Raw genomic sequence first — 26,456 nt, forward strand, 5'->3', positions numbered from 1 at the left:
TTTATGTTTTTGTCCATCAGTTTCAGCAATTGTTTTTGAAGAATGCCGATGTGAAGAAACAGCTCACTAGATGCGTCATAAACTGATTTTCAACACAACTGACGTGCTATTTCTTCACATCGTGTATCTAGTTATACCATTCACACTGTCAGCCACCCCCCCCCCCCTCACCCCTCCCAGTGCAATCGGATTTCTTCTTTGTGCCACCTATGGCACCTATACTAGCTTCGCACAGTCAAAGAAAAAGCCTGGACGTGATGAAAGCTCAAAAAGTAGTAAAACTCCTTCACACCGTGATAGTAAAACTATGTTCTACTGCAATTTCAGAAGAACAACTTGAAAGACGTGCACTTCAATCACCATTCAGCGCTCGTATTTCATATTTCTTACCCCAGCATTCTGGTATGCGGTAAAATAATAATTCGGGCAATATTAATAATTTCTATGGGTTGCCTGGTTTATTTGACGATTTTTACAGTTTGTCTCACACTGATCTGTGAGCGGAGCTAGGCGCTAGGAATTTTCTTTATTTATGGGCAAGGACAGCAGTCTTCCTAGCAGCCATGATGGCTTCCCGTTTCCCATCCCTTTTCCAATCGCCAGGATAGAACGTGGTGTCGTTTGAACATTCAGTGGTGGCCAAAGTTTCTCCTGTTCTCAGTTCCCCAACCTGCCTTAACAACCTTGTAACCGCTATTTCTGCTCGACTTTAACGTCGCGAGGTCGCCTCCCTGTGAAATTTCGGCCCTATGATTGGCCAGTTCAGGTGAGCTCCCGTTTTTCGCGGGCGGGCGCCAACCGCCCTCCGCGGATGGGTGGTGGACAAAGGGGCAGTAGTTCAGTTGTAGTGTGACCATGCTGGAGACCGGAGGTGCCGCTTCCACGAGATGAAGTTCGGTAAGCATGAGCGCCGACGTGCACTGTAGATTCGCGCCCTGCGGCCCAGAGGGAACCTTATAGGTCATTGTGAACAGTTTCGCGTCTTGCGGGTTTTGTTCCTTTAGTACGGGAGGCTACCTAGGGATTCACGCACAGTAGCGTCTTTCTTAATCTTTGGCTGATTCCTGGCGGTGGTCGTTGCATGCCTGCAACCCCTTCCTTTAGAAAATTGGACCCCATTTGATAATACGGCGATCGTTACTAAAATTCCTTTCCTCCTGCTATCGTGGCTTGTTATGAACGTACGTTGGGGCAGGCTGCTGAACTCGACTTTTTCTTCCCCCGCCCCCGTTTGGTTGTAATATTGTTCCATTTTCAACTGTTCAATAAATGAGTCCTTTAATTTTACATTCTCCCTTTCATTACGTGAAATCACCCCTAGTGTCACAGAATAATGCAGAACTATAACGGTTGCTGTAAGGTCGTGCAGCTCTCGCATCATTAACGATAGGATAAAGATTCAATATCGCGCGTGGCGCGACCATTGCACAGTAGTAATCATGTTCAATTATTCCCCACTGATGAACTGGCAAGTGTTCACGGCTCAGTGTGAGTACGTGAGCACTAAATCCACTTGATGTGGTGGAAGTAGTGGCCTCTGTTTACCTTGCTGGTTTAGACAAAAATATCAAAAATCACAGCCCCTACAGCAAGGAATAGTAACCTGAAAACCGCTTCAAATATTTATCGAAAATTGCTATTTCTGTACCGATATATCGGTGGAAAAGAGCCGCCGGAATATATCGATTATTATAGGGGAAGATATCGGCATCTAGCAAAAGCGATGTATCGATATTACACGATTTTTCTCGGTAGCCCTATGCAACACACAGAAGAATTTTTTGGGAACTCATAGACTCACCTTATTTATCTGACCAGAGTTGGTTCTACTACAGAATAAAGAATTCAGAAAAGCCTTCACTGCTTAATGCAGGGTGTCAATGCGCTGAGCGCCACGTGCCTTTCTTATTACCGAGAAGACAATGAGTGGGAAGTGGAGAAAACTTCAAGTCACCGTGCCGGAAGTGCGCTTCTTAGCGCGGTAATTTACCCACGACCACTCCATGCGTCCGCCGCTCTCCCGCGTCGCAGATCGCTCCATCGAGGCGGCTTTACCGACCGGTCCGCTGCCTTCCACAACAGAGACGCAAGAGGCGGCACAATGGGACCCTGGCAACCACGCCCCGACGGGACACCCCTTTTTTCTCCCACCCTCTCCCCTACGACAGCTGTGAGGTGCGGAGTGTCGGTCAGCCGCGGCCGTTATAACTACAGAGCGTATTATTCGCTAGATGGCTCGGCAACTTAGCGAAATACAGACTCAACCCAAACTCCACCGTAAAAGTGGCGGAAACAGTTCAGAAATACTTTTCAGAGTACTTTGGTACGAGGGTCCCGTGGTCTCAGGTAACTCGTTGCAGAGTATATGTCGGCAGTAGTTTTAAACACGGCTGCTTAGTCAGCGACTGTTTACAAAGTAAAGGTAAAGCAATTACAGCCCTCGGTCACAAAATTTAAGTCTTTTGACCAGGTTACGACACTTCTATGAGTTTACTATGAAGAACCTTAGCTGCATACAGGCGTTGATATGAGTCAACGAGGACAGTTGAAAATGTGTGCCCCGACCGGGACTCGAACCCTGCATTTCCTCCTAACATGACAGACGCTCTATCCATCTGAGCCACCGAGGACACAGAGCATAGTGCGACTGCAGGGACTTATCTCCGGTATGTCTCCCGTGAGACCCACATTTGCAACTTATTGTCCCGCACTATATTCATAGTGCTCCTGCCCATCATACTCATTAGTCGCGGCGTTACCGCCGATTCCCGTAAGAGCTCGGGCACTGTTTGTGCATCCGCACAGAAGAAGATGGTCAAATGGCTGGTGAGCCTTAACTGTATATATATGAAGATGGTGTCTGTTCTTTCGAACTCTTACGGGAATCGGCAGTAAAGCCGCGAGTAACGAGTATGATGGGCAGGGGCACTATGAATATAGTGCAGCAAATAAGTTGCAAATGTGGGTCTCACGGAAGGCGTGAAAAAGATAAGTCCTGCAGTCGCACTATCCCCTGTGTCGTCGCTGGCTGAGATGGATAGAGCGTCTGCCATGTAAGCAGGAGATCCCGGGTTCGAGTTCTGGTCGGGGCACACATTTTCAACCGTCCCCGTCGACTAATATCAACGCGTGTATGCAGCTAAGGGTATTCAATTCACAGTAATTTTATTTTAAAGTGCTGCATGGTCACCAACGGTATCTGTCCGAAAGAACAGTATATATATATATAGTGGTCCATTTATCGTGACCGGGCCAAATATCTCACGAAATAAGCGTCAAACGAAAAAACTACAAAGAACGAAACTTGTCTAGCTTGAAGGGGGAAACCAGATGGCGCTATGGTTGGCCCGCTAGATGGCGCTGCCATAGGTCAGATGGATATGACTGCATTTTTTTAAATAGGAACCCTCATTTTTTTATTACATATTCGTGTAGTACGTAAAGAAATATGAATGTTTCAGTTGGACCACTTTTTTCGCTTTGTGATAGATGGCGCTGTAATAATCACAAACATACGGCTCACAATTTTAGACGAACAGTTGGTAACAGGTAGGTTTTTTAAATTAAAATGCAGAACGAAGGTGCGTTTCAACATTTTATTTCGGTTGTTCCAATGTGATACATGTACCTTTGTGAACTCGTCATTTCTGAGAACGCATGCTGTTACAGCGTGATTACCTGTCGCTGATGTTCCACTTGTCGCAGCCATCGTGGATTTTCCGTTGCCCAATAGCGCATATTATGCCGGTTTATGTTACCGCTGTTGGTGAATGACGCTTCGTCGCTAAATAGAACGCGTGCAAAAAATCTGTCATCGTCCCATAATTTCTCTTGTGCCCAGTGCCAGAACTGTACACGACGTTCAAAGTCGTCGCCATGCAATTCCTGCTGCATAGAAATATGGTATGGGTGCAATCGATGCTGATTTAGCATTCTCAACACCCACGTTTTTGAGATTCCTGATTCTCGCTTAATTCTCGCGCGGATTAGACGCTACAGTAGCTAAAACACCTACTTGGGCACCATCATTTGTTGCAGGCCGTGGTTGACGTTTCACATGCGGCTGACCACTTCCTGCTTCCTTAAATAACGTAACTATCCGGCGAACGGTCCGGACACTTGGATGACGCCGTCCAGGATACCGAGCAGCATACATAGCACACGACCGTTGGGCATTATGATCACAATAGCCACACATCAACACGATATCGACCTTTTCCGCAATTGGTAAACGGTCCATTTCAACAAGGGTAATGTATCACGAAGCAAATACCGTCCGCACTGGCGGAATGTTACGTGATACCACGTACTTATACGTTTGTGATTATTACAGCGCCATCTATCACAAAGCGAAAAAAGTGGTCCAACCAAAACATTCATATTTCTTTACGTACTACACGAATATTAATAAAAAATGTGGCTTCCTATTTAAAAAAACGCAGTTGATATCCGACATGTAAGTACTGTTTATTTCTTGTACTGTTAGTCCGTACCTAAGCTTTTATTTACAAATTTTTTCCATAATTTTGTACTTATGTTGTAGGTCAATTTGAATATTTAATTTCTGATGAAGATACCCATAAAAGTGTCGAAACCTCGTCAAAGGACTTAAATTTCGTGACCGAAGGCTGTAATTGCTTTAACATGTCGTTTGATTTTTTACCCCCACTTACGTACGACCTTGAAAAAGCAAGCTACACATTTCATGCCGCACTACCACTTGTAGGAGTATTAAACCGGAAATTGGTTTCGATAGTTACACGTCTGTTGTTTGAAGCTGATAAAAAATATTTTATTCAAAATAATGTCCACTGCTGTTTATACACTTCTACCACTTCTAATAGGCTATGAATGTCACGCAAAAAAAAAAAAAAAAAAAAAAAAAAAAAAAAAGTTCTGGAGAATAAGCCGTATGCCGTAGTATTTCCCAAATGAACGCCTCGATCGTTTCTCTGACCCGTTTTGCTGTGTGTGCTGGGGCGTTATCATGGAGCAATATGACTTTGTGTTGTCTTTTTCCGTATTCCGGTCGGTTTTCACGCAATGCTCGATTTAAATCGATCATTTGCTGCTGGTAGCGATCAGTGTTAACGGTTTCACCAGGTTTTAGCAGTTAGGCCTAATAATAGATGACACCCTTCTGGTCCAACCAAACACAGAGCATTACCGTCTTTCCAAAGTGATTTGATCTTGCAGCGGATGTCGATGGTTTGCCGGGATTCATCCATGTTTTACGACGCTTAGGATTCTCAAAATATATCAATTTTTCCATCACCTGTCACTATTCGATGGAGAACGACTTTCTTTTGTGTCGGACGAGCAGCATTTCACAAGTGGTCTTTCGATTTGCTTGCTGTCTTTCATTCAGTTCATGCGGAACCCATTTTCTCACTTTCTGCACCTTTCTCATAGCTTTCAACCGAAGAGAAACGGCTTTCTGCATCACATTCAATTGTTCAAATGGTTCAAATGGCTCTGAGCACTATGGGACTCAACTTCTAAGGTCATCAGTCCCCCTAGAACTTAGAACTACTTAAACCTAACTAACCTAAGGACATCACACACATCCATGCCTCAGGCAGGATTCGAATCTGCGACCGTCGCGGTTTGCGCAGTTCCAGACTGTAGCGTCTAGAACCGCTCGGCCACCCCGGCCGGCATTCAATTGTTCCGCGAGTTCCTGTTGAGTCTGAGTATCATCATCATCCAATAAGGTCTGCAATTCTTTGTCTTCGAACTTTCGGTGATTTCCCGCGCTCGTCGTTTCTCACGTCAAAACCACCACTTTCGAATTTTTCGTACCACTCGAAACACTGTGTTTCCCAAGAAAACTTTCGCCGAAAGCTCCGACAAGCATTCGATGCGATTCTGCAGCAGTTTTCTTCAAATGATAACTGAAAATCAACGCTGTCCGCAAATCAAGTTCGTAGGCACAAAACTCGACGTGCTTGCGGGTTTGAAACAGATACCGATGCATGGAACTTGGGTTACTGTGTGTTGACATTCATCGTCGGCCGGTACAGGAAGCAAATGGCGCTGCAGACGCGGTCTCACGGGCCCTACATTGAGGGCTAGCACAATCTATAGGGAAATTCCGGTTTCATACTTTTACACCTCATAGAGGTATGTTCACACGACGCGCAATTACTGACGCACGGGAACAAAAGTGCTTGCACAAAAGTGCTTGCTAATGATGCAATTAAATGCTCTGTCTCGTTAGAGGGTAGCGTTAGTCACAAATTCATAAACGTTTTAACAACTCTGAAATCAAATCATGTGAGTTTTGAAAACTTGGATAGGCTGGTAGGTTATGTTATGAGTATACCAGGAAGTAATACTCGCTCTGAGAGAGTATTTTCTCTTCTGAATAATAAGTTCAAATGGCTTTGAGCACTATGGCACTTACCATCTGGGGTCATCAGTCCCCTAGAACTTATGTGAGAGTGAGTCACTGTTGGAATCGGCCAACTCATACAAATACCTTTGTAGGCATATGTCATGGAATGATTACGTCGGTTCAATCGTGGATAAATCTGGTGGTAGACTTTAAATAGATTGCTTACAAATCACTTTTGCGACCAGTTCTAGTACATTGCTCAAATGTGTGGGACCCATAGCAAATAGTTCAAATGGCTCTGAGCACTATGGGACTTAACTTCTGAGGTCATCAGTCCCCTAGAACTTAGAACTACTTAAACCTAACTAACCTAAGGACATCACACACATCCATGCCCGAGGTAGGATTCGAACCTGCGACCGTAGCGGTCACGCGGTTCCAGACTGTAGCGCCTAGAACCGCTTGGCCACCCCGGCCGGCGGACCCATAGCAGCTAGGACTAACAGGGGATATTGTATGTATACAGAGAAGTGCAGGACGAGTGATCACAGGTTCGTTTAATCTGTGGGAGAGTGACTTCTCCTGCAAAGCCCTACAAAAATTAAGCTAAACCTATACCAGATGTGTAAATGTCCAGGGTAAAGAAAGCACAAACGGTATTTCCGTCGATAAAAACCGTAGCTAATACGACAAGTAACTATAAAACCTGCAACTCAATTATATTTGTGTTAAAAATGTTGACAAAATGTATTTTATTATCAAAGAGTAACTGTGCAATGTAAAGATATTTGGCGACTAAGGCGGTCGAGCGGCTGGTAGCCGCGATCAGCTGACGGAACGCCAGTGTCAACGAGGTTCGCGTGCCGGTCGCGAGGAGTGCTGGCATGTACTTACTCCTAGAGAGCCTGTGCACAGAGAGAGTGGCCATAGGTGAAGTTGCCCGTGATTGGTTGATTAGCTTTGGCGCCTTCTTCTGCCAAACGTCTCTCTAGCTTCCTATGTTCGCCGTGCTTTTGAGTTGAATTGAAGTTCAGAGGACTTTTGGAAACGATTAAAAGGTATTTGAATTATTGAGAGACTTGTTATGCGTTGTGCATGCATGTTCGATTTAGTTGTATATCGTTTTTGGTACCTAATTAGCGTTTGCGATCTTAAATACGAGTTGAAATAATGAAGCGTGTTGTGATGAAGTCGGTAGGCCTACATATTTGAAGTAAACACGTTAGTAATTGTACAGTATTGTTTTTGAAATCTGTAATTCGTTCTGCAGACGTTCGTAAACGATGCCAGGTTGTGCTGCATTTGGTTGTTCCAATAGAGGCGAAGGTGGATTTATGTTAGAAGAATGAAGAATGAAGAAAGACGAAAGCAGTGGGCAGTCGCAGTCAACAGGGCTGACATAAATCGGATACAAAACAAATGCTATACACTATTTTTTTTATTTACGTTACTTTCATTGCAATATGTCTAGTAAACGAACTTTGAAGGAGATAAATGCAAGTCACGAATAATTTTTACAGCCACTGTATCAAATTTTCCTGTGCTGTACGTAGTAGGCGACTATGTGTATATTATAACTGTAAAGAAACGCATTTAACGAATGATTTCGCCATATTGTCTTGTGCTTTTGATTCGGTGAGTGTTTACTACACTACTGGCCATTCAAAAGCCCCACCCGCAGTTTGGCAGAAAAATGGCCGCCGTATCGTCCGGTTGGCCACTCTCTCCCTATACACGCTCTCTACTTATTCCTAGAGAGCCTCGTAGGCTCTCTACTTACTCCCTGCCGCGGCGCGCGAGCGTTCCGTGACTTTTAAAACGATGTGCTCTGTTATAATTGTTTCGCTGTTGATTTCACAGAACGTTTCTGGGGAATTCTACCCAAGTTTTCTGTAACTTTCCATTGGTTGTTATTGTGTAATCACTGCCTATGTTATGTGTTCTTTCCTGAGTGATCTTCAATAAAAACATGATAAACATAGAAGACATACTTCCTCCACAATAAGACGCAATAGTTAGTCACGAGTCTAACGCACGGTGGGAACGCGACGTCTGGTGACCCCGACGTGATTGCGGCTAAGAAGACGATTCATCAGGACCAAGAAAGAAACATTCGTTAGCGGAAACATGACAGATACACCAGATACTCCCGCGATTTCAAGACTGGCAGTACGACTACCACCATTCTGGCCTCACAGCCCCGCGTTATGTTTCGCATAATTCGAAGCGATTTTTCTTTGTGCAGGTGTGACGTCGGATTCCACCAAGTTTGCATTGGTAGTGAGCCACTTAGACCATCGATACGCTGCCGAAGTACAGGATATTATAACTTCGCCGCCCAACACAGAGGCCTACACGAAACTCAAGACCGAGTCCATTGGACGAGTATCCGCCTTCAAAAGGAGAGGGTACGGCAAGTTCTAACACAGAAGGACATTGGAGACAAAAAACCGTCCCGATACCTCCGTCACCTGAGGAGCAAAGTCGACGCAGGCACGGTCCCGGATACGCTACTTCGTACATTATGGGGTAATTTCCATGAATGTTTGCCTATCGAAGCCGCGGCCTGCAAACGATAGATATCGAACGTGCGATTCTAAATCGATCACGCAACTGTGATGGCGGGCGCTACGTAAAATTATTTGTGAGATACTAGGAAAACCCAAAACGATTTGTGACGGTAGTGAGTGGGATGTCTGGTGTTGTAGATGTTTCTTCGGTCGATTGTCTCACATGGAAGAATCTAATTCCATGCTTATGCAATGCAGAAAATAGTTTGAATTTTTGTCGGAAATGTGACACTTGTAAGGTGTCAGGCAAATCCAACACCTTCCATGAAAACCCTGACATGATAGCAAATCCGGCAGTATGTCACATAGCTCAAAATAAATCCTGACATTAAATTAACCAAAGTAATACGATCAACGAGTGAGCAAATGGAATACCACAGAATAACACAAGAATGCCTAAATGCATATCATACCTTCCCACCGTGAAACAGACGCAGTTCTGAGGGGAGAAACGAGAACAGAAGCCGAGAGCAGAATCGTGTAGGCTAGGAGGCCCTACGATAAGGGACGGACACCCACGTCGTTACCCGACCGCCAAAATCACCCCCAGCCCATGTTAAAAGATAGAGCCCTCCAGCCCATGTTAAAAGATAGAGCTCTCCAGAAGAACAGTATAGATCTTATGATAACACTAAAAGGGCCACACCAGCTGCAAGTTTTAGCGTGAGACCTTTTCGCGTCTCTGTTACGTTGCAAACTTTAAAAACATTGCCCCACCACGAAAAGTACAACGTTTCTCAGTGGATAGGCAGAATTTTGTAGGTGGAGCTTAAGGTTAACATTGAGACCCTGATTGGTCAGTTGAAAAAACAGCCAGATAGTTTTTTTAAACCAACTTCGGTAAATTGTAGTAAGGAGAAGTTAGGAGGGAGTTGCTTCCGAGATGGCGAGCTGTATGGAGCTGCGCCGCCCGCCGCCCCCTGACGCTGCCTAACCGACGACAAGGTAATGAACGCACGCGCGATGCCGCATAACAGCGCATAAAGCTTCACTCAGAACTGCAGAAGTCTCATCTGTTACACCCCCTTTTTACGTAATACTAGTGTCGATCGTCAATTAAAGCTCATGGTGTTCACATTTGCAACTTGAAGTAAAAATCTGAAACGCGATGATTTTTCTGTTATATAATTACTGAGAAGCCACATCAGCCACTGTAATTTACGACAAGTTAGATAAGTAATTAAAGATAGTTGAGGGTCACTATAGACCATTTTGATAGTTTTCTCTTTTGTGAAACTTAATTTAAACCTAGATTATAGATGTGATATGGCATAGGTCATCCTTTGATCCATTGTAGAACTTGGAAACCCATTCAGGGAATATTCGTTCACATTTTTGTTGAACGCCGTTGGTTTTTATCATCCTGTATTAAAACATTTCCTTTTATCAATAGTGCAATTTATAAACAATGTTTTGTGAGTAGAATAAAATCTCCAATGGTAAACTTAACTGCTTTTTCGACGTTATTTTACCAGCTAACTAAAAATAAGAAAGCCTTGAACCCCTTCCACTAAATTTAGTTAGTATTAAGATTCTTTTACAGGGAGTGCAGTGGAGCTGCCGCTGAAATCATTAAGTATTTGGTTACATCATCGCTAGTCTCACTGAACTTTTCTGAGTTCTACATGCCATGTGTGGTCTGGCGTCTCCTTACCAGCAACAGGTCCCAGGTTCAAACTAGTCAATTCCCTAAAAAACACGCTCAGAGCGCCGTTGCGCGAAACCAGACACCACGCAGAATGTTAGACACTGTACCCATATTTTTGCGTTTCACTGGCGGAGTCTACCCAGGTTACGGCAAAAAGAGAATGCTTCCCGCAGCATACACATCACATGGACTTTTTCAAGACGAGAACGTCGACGACGAGTGAGGTAAGTCGTCTGCTTTGTACAGAAATGGCCATTAAATTTGCTACACCACGAAGATGACGTGCTACAGACGCGAAATTTAACTGACAGGAAGAAGATGGTGTGATATGCAAATGATTAGCTTTTCAGAGCATTCACACAAGGTTGGCGCCGGTGGTGACACCTACAACGTGTTGACATGACGAAAGTTTCCAACCGATTTCTCATACACAAACAGCAGCTGACCGGCGTTGCCTGGTGAAACGTTGTTGTGATGACTTGTGTAAGGAGGAGAAATGCGTACCATCACGTTTCCTACTTTGATAAAGGTCGGATTGTAGCCTATCGCGATTGCAGTTTATCGTATCGCGACATTGCTGCTCGCATTGGTCGAGATCCAACGACTGTTAGCAGAATATGGAATCGGTGGGTTCAGGAGGGTAATACGGAACGCCGTGCTGGACCCCAACGGCCTCGTATCACTAGCAGTCGAGATGACAGGCATCTTACCCGCATGGCTGTAACGGATCGTACAGCCACGTCTCGATCCCTGAGTAAGCAGATGCGGACGTTTGCAAGACAGCAACCATCTGCGCGAACAGTTCGACGACGTTTGCAGCAGCATGAACCGTCAGCTCGGAGACCATGGCTGCGATTACCCTTGACGCTGCATCACAGACAGGAGCGCCTGCGATGGTGTACTCAACGACGAGCCTGGGTGCACGAATGGCAAAACGTCATTTTTTCGGATGAATCCAGGTTCTGTTTACAGCATCATGATGGTCGCATCCGTGTTTGGCGACATCGCGGCGAACGCACATCGGAAGCGTGTATTCGTCATCGCCATACTGGCGTATCACCCGGCGTGATGGTATGGGGTGCCGTTGGTTACACGTCTCGGTCACCTCTTGTTCGCATTGACGGCACTTTGAGCAGTGGACGCTACATTTCAGATGTGTTACGACCCGTGGCTCTACCCTTCATTCGATTCCTGCGAAACCCTACATTTCAGCAGGATAATGCACGACCGCATGTTGCAGTTCGTGTACGTGTTCGACTGCTGCCGTGGCCAGGACATTCTCCAGATCTCTCACCAATTGAAAGCGTCTGGTTAATGGTGGCCGAGCAACTGGCTAGTCACAATACGCCAGTAACTACTCTTGATGAACTGTGGTATCGTGTTGAAGCTGCATGGGCAGCTGTACCTGTACACGCCATCCAAGCTCTGTTTGACTCAATGCCCAGGCGTATCAAGGCCGTTATTACGGCCAGTGGTGGTTGTTATGGGTACTGATTTCTAAGGATCTATGCACCCAAATTGCGTGAAAATGTAATCACATGTCAGTTCTAGTATAATATATTTGTCCAATGAATACCCGTTTATCATCTGCATTTCTTCTTGGTGTAGCAATTTTAAAGGCCAGTATTGTAATTACAAGTATTTTAGTGATGCTCTTCTTTTGTCGATGCTGTAGTGACGACTAAAAACATGCTCATAAAGCCCTCCACCACAGTCGGGTGATCGATTTACAATCGCGCGTTCGATATCCGCCTGTCGTTTGGGGTCCGCGGTGTCGATAAGCAAACATTCTTGCAAATTCCTCAGTAGATTGCCGGCTCGAGTGAAGGCCATGGTCGCGTCACAAATCGATATGCTACTTGACGCCGTAGCCGATCTCGCCGACCGTATTCAAGACGCAATCGTGCCCGCTTCTTATTATGATTCGTCGACGGCGTGTTGCAGTGTTTCGATGGGAACCCAACCCGACTTCAATAGTCTCGCTAATAAAGTGGAAACACTTAACAAACAACTGAACGAGAACTTATTAAGCAAGGTCGACGCCCTCAGTAGACAAATGAATGAATTTGTCGCCGACCGGAACGTTGAAGGACAGTGTAGTGTCCTGACAGAGGGATGAAGGGGTTGCTGGTCAGTCTGCGCACCCTAGCGGTACAGAGCTGAAGGCAGAATGACAATTCACAGTGAAGGCATTTGATTGTTTTCTTCTATCTGAGCCAACACTGGTACAGGCATTTTCTAGAAATGCAGGTGGTGAGACTCGGTAGGGAACTCGTGGAGACTCCTGGACAAACAGGGTTCTGAAATAGTAGTTTATTCCAGACAGGACTAACTAATACACTAGAGGCTAGTTCTAGGGTTAGAAAAAGCGTGAATAACACTGTTACAACAGAAGCCAGTGCAGAAGTCCCAGGAGTGGATGCTAACCACAGCAGCAAACACTAAGAGCATCTTAAGGCAACAACTTAGTTGCAAAACGAAACATACTGAATGTGACACTGTTCACTGAGGCACTCCAAGTGAGAGAGCAGAGTTACGCCGAGCTGGACCGAGGCTGGAGTCGACGGACGCGGATTCGGCGCCCAGATCCTCTGACTGAGAACTCCACCAAAATGCGGAATCTAGGGGTTTTAAAGAGTCGCGTGGGGGCACTGTTTTTCCCACTTAAAGCCACCCAGCGAATCCCGTAGGTCTCTTGCAGGTGCCTACCAATCTTGGTTAAGGTTAGGTCCCTTCTACTGCTCCTAAGACGGGGATGTTAATGCAGTTGCACTAACTAAGTCCGTATTTGGTATCAACATTGTTCAGCTGAAAGCTAAACGAAACTGCTCTGCCAAATAAGGCTTGCAACATTATTGTTATACGTCATTTAGCCCCGCCCTCGGGCTCCCCGGAGTAGCGACTGGTAGGTCAACAGTTTTTGGCGTTTTTCGCTCTCTTTCTAACCCTTGTGAGTCTACTGACGTTGCTGTTCTCAGGGCTGGTATCAAGCTGACTTTATACACTAGTACGCGCCTGTTGGTTACAAAGTTCTTCGGTGACAAGCTAATCAGCGTCTAGACGACATATGAGGTTACATGTTAATTCCTTGAAGAGTAACTAACGACCTGGGACCGCGTCTGGGGGCGTCTGCATTTTCGCAAGGCTCTCCCCTTACTGTTTACTTCATGTAACAATATCTCTCCTAGTTTCGCCTGCCCTCAGCATCGTCTCTGCTTCCGCGCCTTGGAACGCCTGTCCTCCTTTCTCACAGCTTCAAAATAACACCACAGTAGCAAGGAATAATCAACATATTACAACGGTTCCGACGGAAATCCCCAAACCGCTCTTCATAGCGCGCGCACGTCTCTGGTGACGCGCCGCCTACTAACATATGTTGGTATCACCAGCGATATGGAGAGCAGGCACGCAAATGTAGTCTGCCTTGTGCATATACCAGCAACAAACATCACACGGAAGTGAACACACCTGAAAGATCTTCTGTACGTCTATTGGTAACGGACCGCAAGAAAGGCCGAAAGTTTTTGAGCGACATCGGATACGACCTCAGCATTCTATCACTCGATAAGCTACATAAATACCGTCCGGCCGCCGCATTTCAACTGTCGGCAGCTAATAATTCTGCGATTACGACTTATGGAGTACAGCATTTGGAACTAGACAGACTGAGACGTTCTTTGGTGTGGAACTTCATAGTCGCACATGTGATGGAGCCTATCATCGGCGCAGACCTCTTGGCGCATTACCGCCTGATGCCTGGCGTCGCCAACGCTCGACTGCTGGACACAGTCACAGGGCTGTCCACCACTGGATTCCGGCGCCACTTTAGCTGCTAGCGCCGTTCCCTGCTCTCACGAGGCCTCCAGGGGCCAACAAAAGTTACGTCATGATACAGTTGTCGTTGTTGTGGTCTTCAGTCCAGAGACTGGTTTGATGCAGCTCTTCATGATACTCTATCCTATGCAAGCTTCTTCATCTCCCAGTACCTACAGCAGCCTACATCCTTCTGAATCTGCTTAGTGTATTCATCTCTCGGTCTCCCTCTACGATTTTTACCCTCCACGCTGCCCTCCAATACTAAATTGGTGATCCCTTGATGCCTCAGAATATGTGCTACCAACCGATCCCTTCTTCTAGTCAAGTAGTGCCACAAATTTCTCTTCTCCCCAATTCTATTCAGTATCTCCTCATTAGTTATGTGATCTATCCATCTAATCTTCAGCATTCTTCTATAGCACCACATTTCGAAAGCTTCTATTCTCTTCTTGTCTAAAATGTTTATTGTCCACGTTTCACTTCCATACATGGCTACACTCCTTACAAATACTTTCAGAAACGACTTCCTGACACTTAAATCTATACTCGAGATTAACAAATTTCTCTTCTTCAGAAACGCTTTTCTTGCCATTGCCATTCTACATTTTATATCCTCTCTACTTCGACCATCATCAGTTATTTTGCTCCCCAAATAGCAAAACTCATTTACTACTTTAAGCGTCTCATATCCTAATCTAATTCCCTCAGCATCACCCGATTTAATTCGACTACATTCCACTATCCTCGTTTTGCTTTTGTTGATGTTCATCTTATATCCTCCTTTCGAGACACTGTCCATTCCGTTCAGCTGCTCTTCCGCGTCCTTTGCTGTCTCTGACAGAATTACAATGCCATCGGCGAACCTCAAAGTTTTTATTTCTTCTCCACGGATTTTAATTCCTACTCCGAATTTTTCTTTTGTTTCCCTTACTGCATGCTCAATATACAGATTGAATAACAGCGGGGAGAGCCTACAACCCTGTCTCCTCCCTTGCCAACCACTGCCTTCCTTTCATGCCCTTCGGCTCTTATAACTGCCATCTGGTTTCTGTACAAATTGTAAATAATAAGTAACTAATTGTAAATAACTAGGAGAACATCGAAAATTTATAACTCTACCGAGTTCCTACCACCAACTGTCACCATACTATAGCCCGCTTTCACATAAGACGACGCTTCCGCGCATAGAAGCGGAGCGATAGGGAGGCGTTGATGGGATGAGGTTTGCGCATGCGTGGCGGCAGAGAGCGGACGAACAAAGAGTCCGTGTTGTCGAACTCTGTTGCTGCGGGCAACCATGATGTTCTCTTGCTTTGGTACATCGTATCACACGTCCAAATCTATGTGAGAGTTATACATTTTAAAACCGATTTCGATCATTCGTCTACATGAGAGAAATCTTACTTTTGAGTCTTAACCTTGTGTCCACTGCTCCACAGCAATTGTCTGTGTGATGTCGCAAGGCGAGAACAGCTGATACAGCTTTGTGAAGAGGTCAAGAGCAATTTTTCTCAAAACGACAACTGTCTAACGACAAGATCATCGAAAATAGTTGCAATAATTGCTATTTATTACGATTTGGACTGTGTTACAAGTAAAAATGTAATACGTTACAAAATAAACTTCATATTTGTTTGACAATTGCTTCTACTCCATATAATTTTTAAATGTGTGTAACGCGCGTAAGTGGGTGTGTTTCATTGCTGTTATGTGTAAACCACTATGCGTAAAAAAGAATTGCTGGTTGCAAACACTAGTGCAAATAACTATCGTAAAAATTGTCATTATGTTATATTTTTCGGTGTCAACAGGCATTATGAGTTTGAACTAACTTGTTCGATATTACAGTGGGAGAACGCATTTGTGATCCATTGAACAAGCTAACAATTAACCATCTGTGAATAACTCGATGGGATGCTGACCGATGACGTCGAAAACCACCGATATCTCGACAGGTAGCCTTCCCTTTCATTTTAAGGCGTTTTCCAATTCGTGCCATGAAAATGGCAGAGGTTTACGTGCCGAAATAGTGGAGTTTTTGACGAATTTTTTCTAGCCGCGTTCTCGCAAGTAATACAATAGGCTGGGAAAAGCTTAACTTCTCCTTGGGTAATGTGTTGAACAATATAGTCTGAATACTTCACAGGCTACATATTCCCAGCCAATAAAAGACAGGGAGGTCTCATGTATAATGTATGCAATATGTTGACAAAAACGTTTTTAAACACTGAGTCTTTAAAACCAAGAAAGATCATTACTTTGTTTCAAAGTCTACACCGCAATACCATCTACTATCTGAGTCCATGTCCGAAACATCTGATTGTAAAATTGGGATGATACATTCAAGGCTTTACCCATCTTTACCTCCCTGTGAAAGTGTTATTTCTGAAACTTTTCAGCGTGACACAGGCAGTGTGCTCACGCTGAAGGGAGATGCTGTCTATTTCTTTATGCTCAAGCCTTTCAGTGTCTGTTATCTTGAATGTTTCTTTTTTTCCACATAGCTTGTAACCTGTGTGCAACTTAAATCTATCGGTTTATGCTGACAGTAATATGTGAGTAAACGCAAAACTGTGTGACCACATTCACATGCAAAAAGTCAAATTTATACATTCTGTCGCGAGACTTTTATAAATTAAGGAGCTGCAAGAGTCCAGCACGAGTCTGGCTTATATTGTCCGGTATATTTTTATTTTTCAGCCAGAGCACAATACCCCCTTTCCTTGTGTTCGTACTTATTTCTTTAACAGCTGAATGATAACTGGCACGGTAATTACAATGACCGGATGGCAAGAATTGTTCAGTGAATCACTTCTTGAAAGTGACGGCGTTCATTTCCAAATTATAGTCACTACTGTTTTTCTTACATCTAAATACAAATTTACTCTCAGGAACCAAATCAGAAGAAGAACCAGCATGCAGAATAAGTATCAGAGAACTTTTTCCTAAGGGAACTTTAAAACCGCCAGTACCATCACTCATTTTCCAGCAGGTATTCGTGGAATGATTCTGATTCACCCATGTTTCATCAAGTAACTGTAGAACTACCTCTTCCTTTTGTATCGTGCATGTTTATAAAGGACGTGCTTTGTGCTGCTTCTATGCCACTTCTTTCAATTAAAAACTCTGTGCTTAACATGTTTAAAACCAATGTATTTATAACTCTTAACATTGACGAAGCGATACATTTGAAGCCAATTCGATCACGTGTAATTGCAACAAGTTTTTGTGATGTTGGGTATTCCCTTCTTATATGCATTTCAAACACAAAGCGCGTTGTCAAAACCATCTATTAGTGTTACAGGTTTCTTGCAATTTCGATGATGTTCAGGCCCATGAAAACAAAATTTCCTGAGTTTTCTACAGCTCCGTCGCTTTTGGTTACTGCTCTCTGTACAGCTCCGTCACTTTTGTTTACTATTCTCTGTACAGTTCTCTTGCCGACACGTGCTTCTGCAGTTCGTTCTTGAGTCTTGAAAATGTCAGAAATAGAAGTATCTGTTTCAGATTTGCACCGTCAACCTGTTTCTCCACCGTTCCCCTCTCGAACAGTGCCAGGAAACACGAACGCTTTTATCTTTCCTTGTGAACTCTAATTTCTCTTATTTTATTATGATGAACATTCCTCCCTATGTAGGTGAGCGCCAACAAAGTATTTTCACACTCTGAGCGGAAAGTTGGAGACTGAAATTTCATGAGAAAATCCTGCCACAACGGAAAACGCCATTGTTTAGATGACTGCCACCACAATTCGCGTATCATATCCGTGGCAGTCTCTCCCCTATTTCGCGAAAATACAAAACGAGCTGCGCTTCTTTGAACTTTCTCAATCAATTCTAACTGCAGTGGATCCCACACCTGACAGCAATACACCAGAAGAAGGCGGAAAAGCATAGTGTAAGCAGTCTCTGTAGAGGACCTGTTGCATTTTCTAAGTGTTGTACCAATAAATCGAAGTCTTTGGCTTGCTTTCCACATAACGTTATCCATGTGATAGTTGCATTTTAAGTTATTCGTATTGTAATTCGTAAGTGTTTAGCTGACTTTTCAGCCTTTAGAATCGCGTGTTTTATCCTGTAAACCGAATTTAGAGGATTCCTTTTAGTAATCATGCGGATGACTTCAGACTTTTCATTATTTAGAGTCAGTTGCCACTTTTCTCACTACACAGATATCTAATCGTTTTCTAACTTGTTTTAATCTCTGATGACTTTATAAGGCAGTAAATCACAGCATCATCTGCAAACAGTTTAAGAGGGCTGCTCAGATTGTCTCCGAAATCGTTTATTAGATCAGGAATAGAGGAACGCCTATAACATTTCCTTGCAAATGCCAGATATCACTTTTTTTTACTCGATGATTTTCTGTGGATTACTACAAAAAAAAAAAAATGGTTCAAATGGCTCGGAGCACTATAGGACTTAACTTCTGAGGTCAAAAGTTCCCTAGAACTTAAAACTACTTAAATCTAACTAACCTCTGGAGATCACACACATCCATGCCCGAGGCAGGATTCGAACCTGCGACAGTAGCCGTCGCACGGTTCCGGACTGAAGCGCCTAGAGCTGCTCGGTCACCACGGCCGGCTCGATTACTATATACAGTGCTCTTTCTGACAGGAAAGCACGAAACCAGTCGCACGACTAAGACGATACGACATAGGCACGCAACTGAATTAAATTGCTTGTGAGGAGATTCACGTAGGAGAGAGGTTCTCGCAGTCCAGTTTGTCACTCGCGTCTAGCCGCTCGGAAAGAGAACGAATCTTATTCGTTACTAGCAGATGCGCAGGACGGCTGAAAATAGGGCCGCCTTCCAACATGATGCGAGCTATGACAGAGAAGTAAATAATACAACATATTCTGAAAAATCACTTTAAATCATGATCACACTATTACCGTCTACCACAGTTGCATCCCATATGCACCTTCAATGATGTGAGACGACAAATTATCAGTTTAAGATGTTTCCATCTTGTCTTGACATCAAATCACTTGAATCTTGCGCCAAACAGTGTTGTCTCATCGTTCATCTGCACGGAGAGCGATTAAGGTGGCAGACGCGGTGCAATTATGTAGGTATTTTTATTTCAATGGGATATGTCATACGAAAGAAATCTGCATATAATTTGAACGGTACAGTTTTCACAAAGAAATCATGGCTACTGCTTTTTAAGAAATGTCAGTGAGAACGAGCAAAGAGGCAATGTCAGGGTGGCAGCAGTGTATAGAAACAGAATAACAGCGCAAAGCCGCAAACAGTTTGAAGTGGTGGGTCGTTTGAGGTTAATTTTTGTCATGTCTCATAAAGAAGAGTTGGCTCAGGATGTTAGGAAGCTGGTGAAACAGCTAACTGGTTTCGAAGTAAGCCAATATTTTGTAATCTATCTGCCATCGGGAAAAAACAGAGAAAATCTCTAGAAGCGGATAACCGATGAATGACATTTGCTTTTGTTAATGTTGCAGGATGATGATGAGAACCTTAGACAGTGCGAAAGTTATGCATTATCAAATATTTTGTATCATCGCTGCGTGTCTGTCGAAGGGCAAAAAGTTCGTAAAGCTATGGATGGGATAGTGACGAAATTTTTTGTACATGGCCATTTGCAAGCTTCTAAAAGATTGTCGGAGCTTTTTGAAAAGTTCTTAACAGATGAGAAATTTGAAGATCCATCCCACGTAAGCATTAGTTCCTGATGCCTTAGGTAAAACATGAACATATATGGTCAGACTTGTTTTACTTTTCAGTGCGACGAGCGATGGTCAATGTTATGGCTCTTGCTGTGTTTGGCAAACAGACCAACCAATAAAATTCAACCTAATGAAACGCCAGAACCCGTAAAAGAAAAGAATGGTGACGAGAACTTTGATTGGGGAGCATATTTAATGGATGGAGTTGCTCCGTTTAGTAGACCGTACAAGGATGATTCAGATGTAAGTATGTGCATAGTTTTAGCTGTTTATATTATTAACTATGTTGTGTAAAAAAAACTCTGTTACTGTAGTGCTGCGTCGTTCATATATTAGTGATGTTGTATACTTAATGCGCCCCTTCTATTATACCTGTGTAAATAGTTTATTGAGAAATAATATATGTCCATGTTAGAAAAGTGCTGTAGTTTCTCTGTGAGTAGAGATAATCTTATGGGGAACAGAAGTGGTTTTAAAATTACTCATGTATGGGGTTTCCCAAGACTCAGTGTTGTACCAACTATTGTTACTCGTATTTGTAAATGATTTCCCATACAAACATAACAAAAGAAGTGCTAAACAATGTTCTTAAAACTATCATTGACTGGTTTTCCACAAATTGTCTCACTGTCAAGTTTGAAAAGCAACAACATATTGGAGTTATGCACATCTAGGGGTACTACACCACTGAGTGTAACCCAAGGTGAGAATATAATAAAAGTGTGGGGGGGGGGGGGGGGGGGAGGATGACTTCAGAAGTCTTAGGGGTTCATATTTATGACAATTTAAACTGGAAAAGACAACTTAGTTCAGCCTCATTGGCATTTAGAATCATTGCGAATCGTGGGCAGAGACAAATCAGTAAGTTGACATATTTTGCGTATTTTCATTTGGTAATGAAATGTGGGATAATGTTCTGGGGTAACTCATCTTTACGTAAGAAAGTGAATCATTCCATGTCAAATCAGCACAATGATTTTATTTCTTATCTCAGATTTTGATGAAACTTGGCATAGAGGTAGTGTACATGTAGAAAAAGGAAAATACCCAATTTTATTAAAATGCAACAACCCATTTTGAAAATACAGCAATGTGAAATTGTCAGAAACCTCCAAACAGCACCCAACTGCCATACTAATTAAACTAATGAGATAAAGTCATTTTGCAGTATTTTCTGTGAGATTTGCTATAACATGCAACACAGTATGGAGTTGAAATGAAATTTTTTTCAAATTTAAATGAAAATATAAATTTTTAATTTGATTATAAAAAGCACATCTTAAAATTTTTTCAAAAACTGTATAGCCTGCAAAACTTAACATTATTGTTAACTAATTCCCGAAGTATGAAAGTGGGAGTGTCGCGGGTACACACTGTTGTATAACTTAAGAAATGCATATTTCACTAATAAAACACATTTTTGTAAAATTTACAGATTTAAATGGAAACGTGCATAACTTCATCCATAGTATATCTATGTAAGGTAACACATTCAAATTTACTGTTAACACATACATTCAGAATGTCACTTGCAAAAGCTGATACAAACAACGCGAATGTTAAGATTACACTTCCTTTTAAATATACCTCATTTGTTTGTACAGCATCATCACCACCAGGAATCTTAATGGTATTTACAAGTACCCATAGGATGTTAGGTTTTCTAGGGTATGCTTGAGAGAGTGATGGGCCAGCTAGGTGAAGGAAGTAACTTTATCTTAAAGACCTTAATGTTTTGTTGAAACATAAGCTAGACACCTTTTCCTGATTGGGGAGCATATTTTAATGGATGGAGCTCTGGTGCAGACTGCACATAGTTGAATATTGGGCTCGTGAAGATAAGTAGTTAATTCTATAAAAACTGTCAATTAAGTTAATACTACACCACAAGGAAGTTAGTCTGTTTCATATTATCTTTTGAAGGTTTTACTCATTGCAAAGTATTACTAAAAAAAAAAAAAAAAAAAAAAAAAAAAAAAAAAAAGGCAACCTAAGGACTGGCTTCTGCATACTTTTGACGTAGGTTTACGTTCAAATTTAAGACATTTGCTTAAGTATTAAGTGAAGAATTTAGGTTGTTTTCATCAGACATATGTTTAGTAGTCCCATATCTACTCAAGGAATTAAAGATTTTAAGTTGTCCCTTTTATTTCCTTTCAAAATGTGTAAAGTACATATAGCGCATACGAGATCTTAGGTCTAATTTTTCAGATATACAAGTTTGATTTTTAACCTTAGTATAAGTGCATTACATTACTATAGTAATAATATATGCATATATTAACGTTCCATGCTACCTTTAGCGACTCTTGTGATCTGTAGTTAGTAAAATATTACTTTTATTGTCCAGATAAATTTTGTAAAAATATTGTAAACAACCATGAGCGAGAAGTGTTTGATCTGCCATAGGAAAGTTAGTTCTGGAGATCTGTGCAGCTGTCTGGTGTAGTGACATGGGAATTGGGGAAGTAAATTGGTCTCTTCCATGGTATTGCAGAATATGTTCAAGGGATAGTAAAATAGCTGAATAGGAAGGGAAGATTAGAGCCCTTAAGGCTGAACTGGATAGTGCTAAAGAGGAACTGATGAAATCAAGGGAGCAGAAGGGTGAAGGTAGGTGGGAGGAAAGTTACCTTGTTAAGTTGTAGCCAGATCTTGCAGGAAAAATTAGGTGACAGGTACCTGGTCACATGTATTTTCAAGCCCAGTGCATGTCTTAGCCAAGTGATAGAGGATGTAGTATCATTGTGCAAGGGTTCCACAAACCAGGATTGTGTTGTGGTAGTAGGTGGAGCGGGAAACAGTATTGATAGCGATCAGGGCTACAATGTTCAATGTGACATGGTAAAAACAGCAGCTGCAATGAATGATACAAATGTTGGCTTGATTATTGCTTTCATTACTATGATTGGCCCCAGTTGAACAGCTTTGTCAGGAGTCTGCTTCAGGCGGCTACTTTGTCAGGCATATGTTTGGTTCCTGTTGATGGTATTGGTAGATGGGACTTCCCAAGACATGGCCTGCATCTCAGTAGGAAAGGGAAGGGTAAATTGGTTGGAAGGATGGCAAAATCTTTAAGGTGGAAAACGGGGGGGGGGGGGGAGGAGGCGGGCACTGAAACTCATGGGAGTATATCTCTTTTAGGCTAAGATCAGTGTCCTGTGATCCGCCATTGATTGAAATCAAGCTCAATGAGAAGCTCAGAGAGGCAGGTACTAGAGATGTTAAAATATCACAAGATTCTCATAACAGTACATTGAAAAATAATGTTCATATGTTACAAGATTCTTGTAAAGGCACAGTGAAAAATAATGTTGGTATATTGCATCAGAATATTAAGGGATTAGAAAAACAGAATAGATGAGCTTGTTTGTTTCGAACATTTAGAAACTGAGGTTGGAAGAGAGGTACCATGAACATCATATAGTCACAGGTATGGAAATGGTAAATGTAGATGGATATAAGTTTGCAGCATATGTAAGTAGAGACACTAGGGAGAGAGGAGGAGTTGCCATATCTATTAAAGTCTGTCATAGTGTGAAAAATTAGGAAACTAAAAAAAATTTGTGTAGAGGAACATATAGAAGCATTTGCTTGTGAGCTTAAACTAAATAATGGTACTTTTATGATTGTAGCCATGTATAGGTCCCATTGGGAAATTGACAGCTGTTTTTGAAAAACTTGGGTTCTTTGTTGTGCTATCTGTCAGACACAGGGAAGCAAATTATTGTTTGTGTGGATTTCAATGTAGATTTTTCTAAAAGAGTCAGATAGAAAGCTTAACCTTGAAGTATTACTCGATTCTTTCAGTTTGACGTCAATTATTGATGTGTGGTACAGGGAAGCAGCAAACTGATGGATAATGTTTTTATAGACAAAGGTAAATTTAACTGGATAAAAACTTTTCCTGTTAAGAATGGTATGTTTGATCATGATGCATGGGTAGTTACAGTATATGACATAACTCCACACAGTCATGCAAAACAGTCCTCCAAAATAAGTGTTCGATTAACAGTTTAACAATTGAAAATTTTAGGGAAAGCTTGCAACAGTTAGACTGGGATGAGACGTACAGGGAATCTGATGCTAATTTAAAATTTAACCTATTTCATGATACCTTTGTGAGTATATTTGAAAACTGTTTCCCTAAGAAAACAGTGAAATATAATTGTAATAAACCACCTAAAAAGCCATGGCTTTCTAAAAGAATAAAAATATCTTGTATACAGAAAAGGGTAATTTATCTTACAGGTAGGAGGAGTAATGTTTCAGAAACAGTGAAACATTATAAAAACTACTGCACTGTATTAAGAAAAGTTACTAAAAAGTCGGAGATTAGTACATCTGGTAATAAAATTAAAACAATTTGGAATATTGTTAAAAGGGAAACAGGGCAACTTAGAGCACAAGAGGGCTGCATTTCTATCAAACTCAGTGAAAAGTGGGCTGTACATTGAAGATGTGGGTCTTATGGGGAGCGTGCCAGAGATAAGTCCCTGCAGTCGCACAATCCTCCGTGTTCTTGATGGCTCAGATGGATAGAGCAGGAGATCCCGGGTTCGAGTCCTGGTTGGGGTACACATTTTCAACTGTCCCCGATGGTATTTATCGACGCCTGTCAGCAGCTGAAAGGTCTGAATTCATTGCAGTTTTTACCTTTGAGAGCTGCAAGATCACCAGTGGTATATGTTCTTTCGGAAAGACCATCTTCATACCATGAACAATTCGGTAGCAAGAAGTCAGAAGTAGAAAACACTCTTAATAATAGTTTTTAAAGTGTTGTAGAGAAAATAGGATCCAGCTATTATTAGAAAATGCAAGGCAGTATATGAAAGAGGCAATACCTATGCAGTTTGATAAAACTGAATTTTTTTCAAACCACCTCTCCTACTGAAATTAGGAAAATAATAAATTCACTTAAAAGTAAAAGCTCACATGGAATTGATGGCATTTCCATCAGAGAACTAAAAGCTTGTTCCTAACAGATAAGTAGGATTCTCAGCCACATATGTAATGGCTCACTAAAACACGTCATTTTTCCAGATGGACTGAAATACGCTGTTTTTAAACCATTGCATAAAAAGGGAGATTGGTCTCGTGCTGACAACTACCACTCAATCTTGCTTCTGACAGCTTTATCCAAAATTTTTGAAAAAGTGATATAATCAAGAGTAGAATCACATATTTATCAAAATGAAGTACAAACAAAAGTCAGTGTGGTTTTCAGAAAGGCTTTTCTACAGAAAATGCTATATATGATTTCACTGATCAGATATTAAATGCATTGAATAACTGAACATTACCCATTCTGGAAACATCCCCTAGGCTGTGGCTAAGCCATGTCTCTGCAATATCCTTTCTTCCAGGAGTTCTAGTTCTGCAAGGTATACAGGAGAGCTTCTGTGAAGTTTGGAAGGTAGGAGAAGAGGTACTGGCGGAATTAAAGCTGTGAGGACGGGTCGTGAGTCGTGCTTGGGTAGCTCAGTTGGTAGAGCACTTGCCCGCGAAAGGCAAAGGTCCCGAGTTCGAGTCTTGGTCCGGCACACAGTTTTAATCTGTCAGGAAGTTTCATATCAGCGCACACTCCGCTACAGAGTGAAAATTTCATTCAGGAAGAATGGTTGTTTGAATGCCTCTGTATGTGCAGTTGTCAGTTGTTATTGTAATCTTATAATCAAGATCACTATGTGAACAATATGTAGGGCATTGTATATCCCTAGAGTAATCATTTAAAGTCAGTTCTTGAAACGTCGCCCCCTCCCCCTCCCACGGTAGCTGGGTAGCTGAGTGGCATCAAATCGAAAGGCTTGCACCCGGCGAACAGTCGACCAGACAGAAGGCCCTAGTCACATGAAATTTATTTTTAGTTCTTGAAATTTTGTTAATAGACTTCCTCGGGATAGTTTGTCTGTCTACAAGAGTTAGCCAGTTAAGTTCCTTCAGTATCTCTGTGACACTCTCCCATAGATTAAACAAAGCTGGGACCATTCGTACTGCCCTTCTCTGTATATGTTCAATATCCTGTTAGTCCCACTTGAGCAGTATTCTAGAATGTGTTGCATGAGTGATTTGTAAGCAATCTCTTTTGTAGACTGACTGTATTTCCCCAGTATTCTATCAATAAACCGAAGTCTACCACCTGCTCTACTCGTGACTGAACCTATGAGATCATATCCCTACATACCCAGGTATTTGTATGAGTTGGCAGATTCAAACAGTGACTCATTGATATTATAATCATAGGATACTATATTTTTTTTGTTTTGTGAAGTGCAAAATTTTATATTTCTGAACATTTAGAGCAAGTTGCCAATCTCTGTACCACATTGAAATCTTGTTAAGATATTTCTGAATATTTATGGAGCTTCTCTCAGACAGTACTTCATTATAGATAA

At 42.3% G+C, this 26,456-nt stretch overlaps 1 protein-coding gene across 1 annotated transcript in view; it reads left to right on the top strand.

Moving 5' to 3' along the window:
- Positions 1–19,609: 19,609 nt before the first annotated feature.
- The window catches only part of LOC124777091 (gamma-tubulin complex component 5), a 159,405-nt gene continuing 152,558 nt past the window's right edge, over positions 19,610–26,456 (top strand). The window contains exons 1-3 of the mRNA XM_047252369.1: positions 19,610–19,734; positions 19,837–20,049; positions 20,119–20,304. Coding sequence (XP_047108325.1) covers positions 19,669–19,734; positions 19,837–20,049; positions 20,119–20,304 — 465 coding nt within the window. The 5' untranslated portion in view covers positions 19,610–19,668. The remainder of the gene's footprint in view (positions 19,735–19,836; positions 20,050–20,118; positions 20,305–26,456) is intronic.

The sequence above is a fragment of the Schistocerca piceifrons genome, chromosome 2 (assembly GCF_021461385.2).
Source record: "Schistocerca piceifrons isolate TAMUIC-IGC-003096 chromosome 2, iqSchPice1.1, whole genome shotgun sequence".
NCBI classification, from domain to species: Eukaryota; Metazoa; Arthropoda; class Insecta; order Orthoptera; family Acrididae; genus Schistocerca; species Schistocerca piceifrons.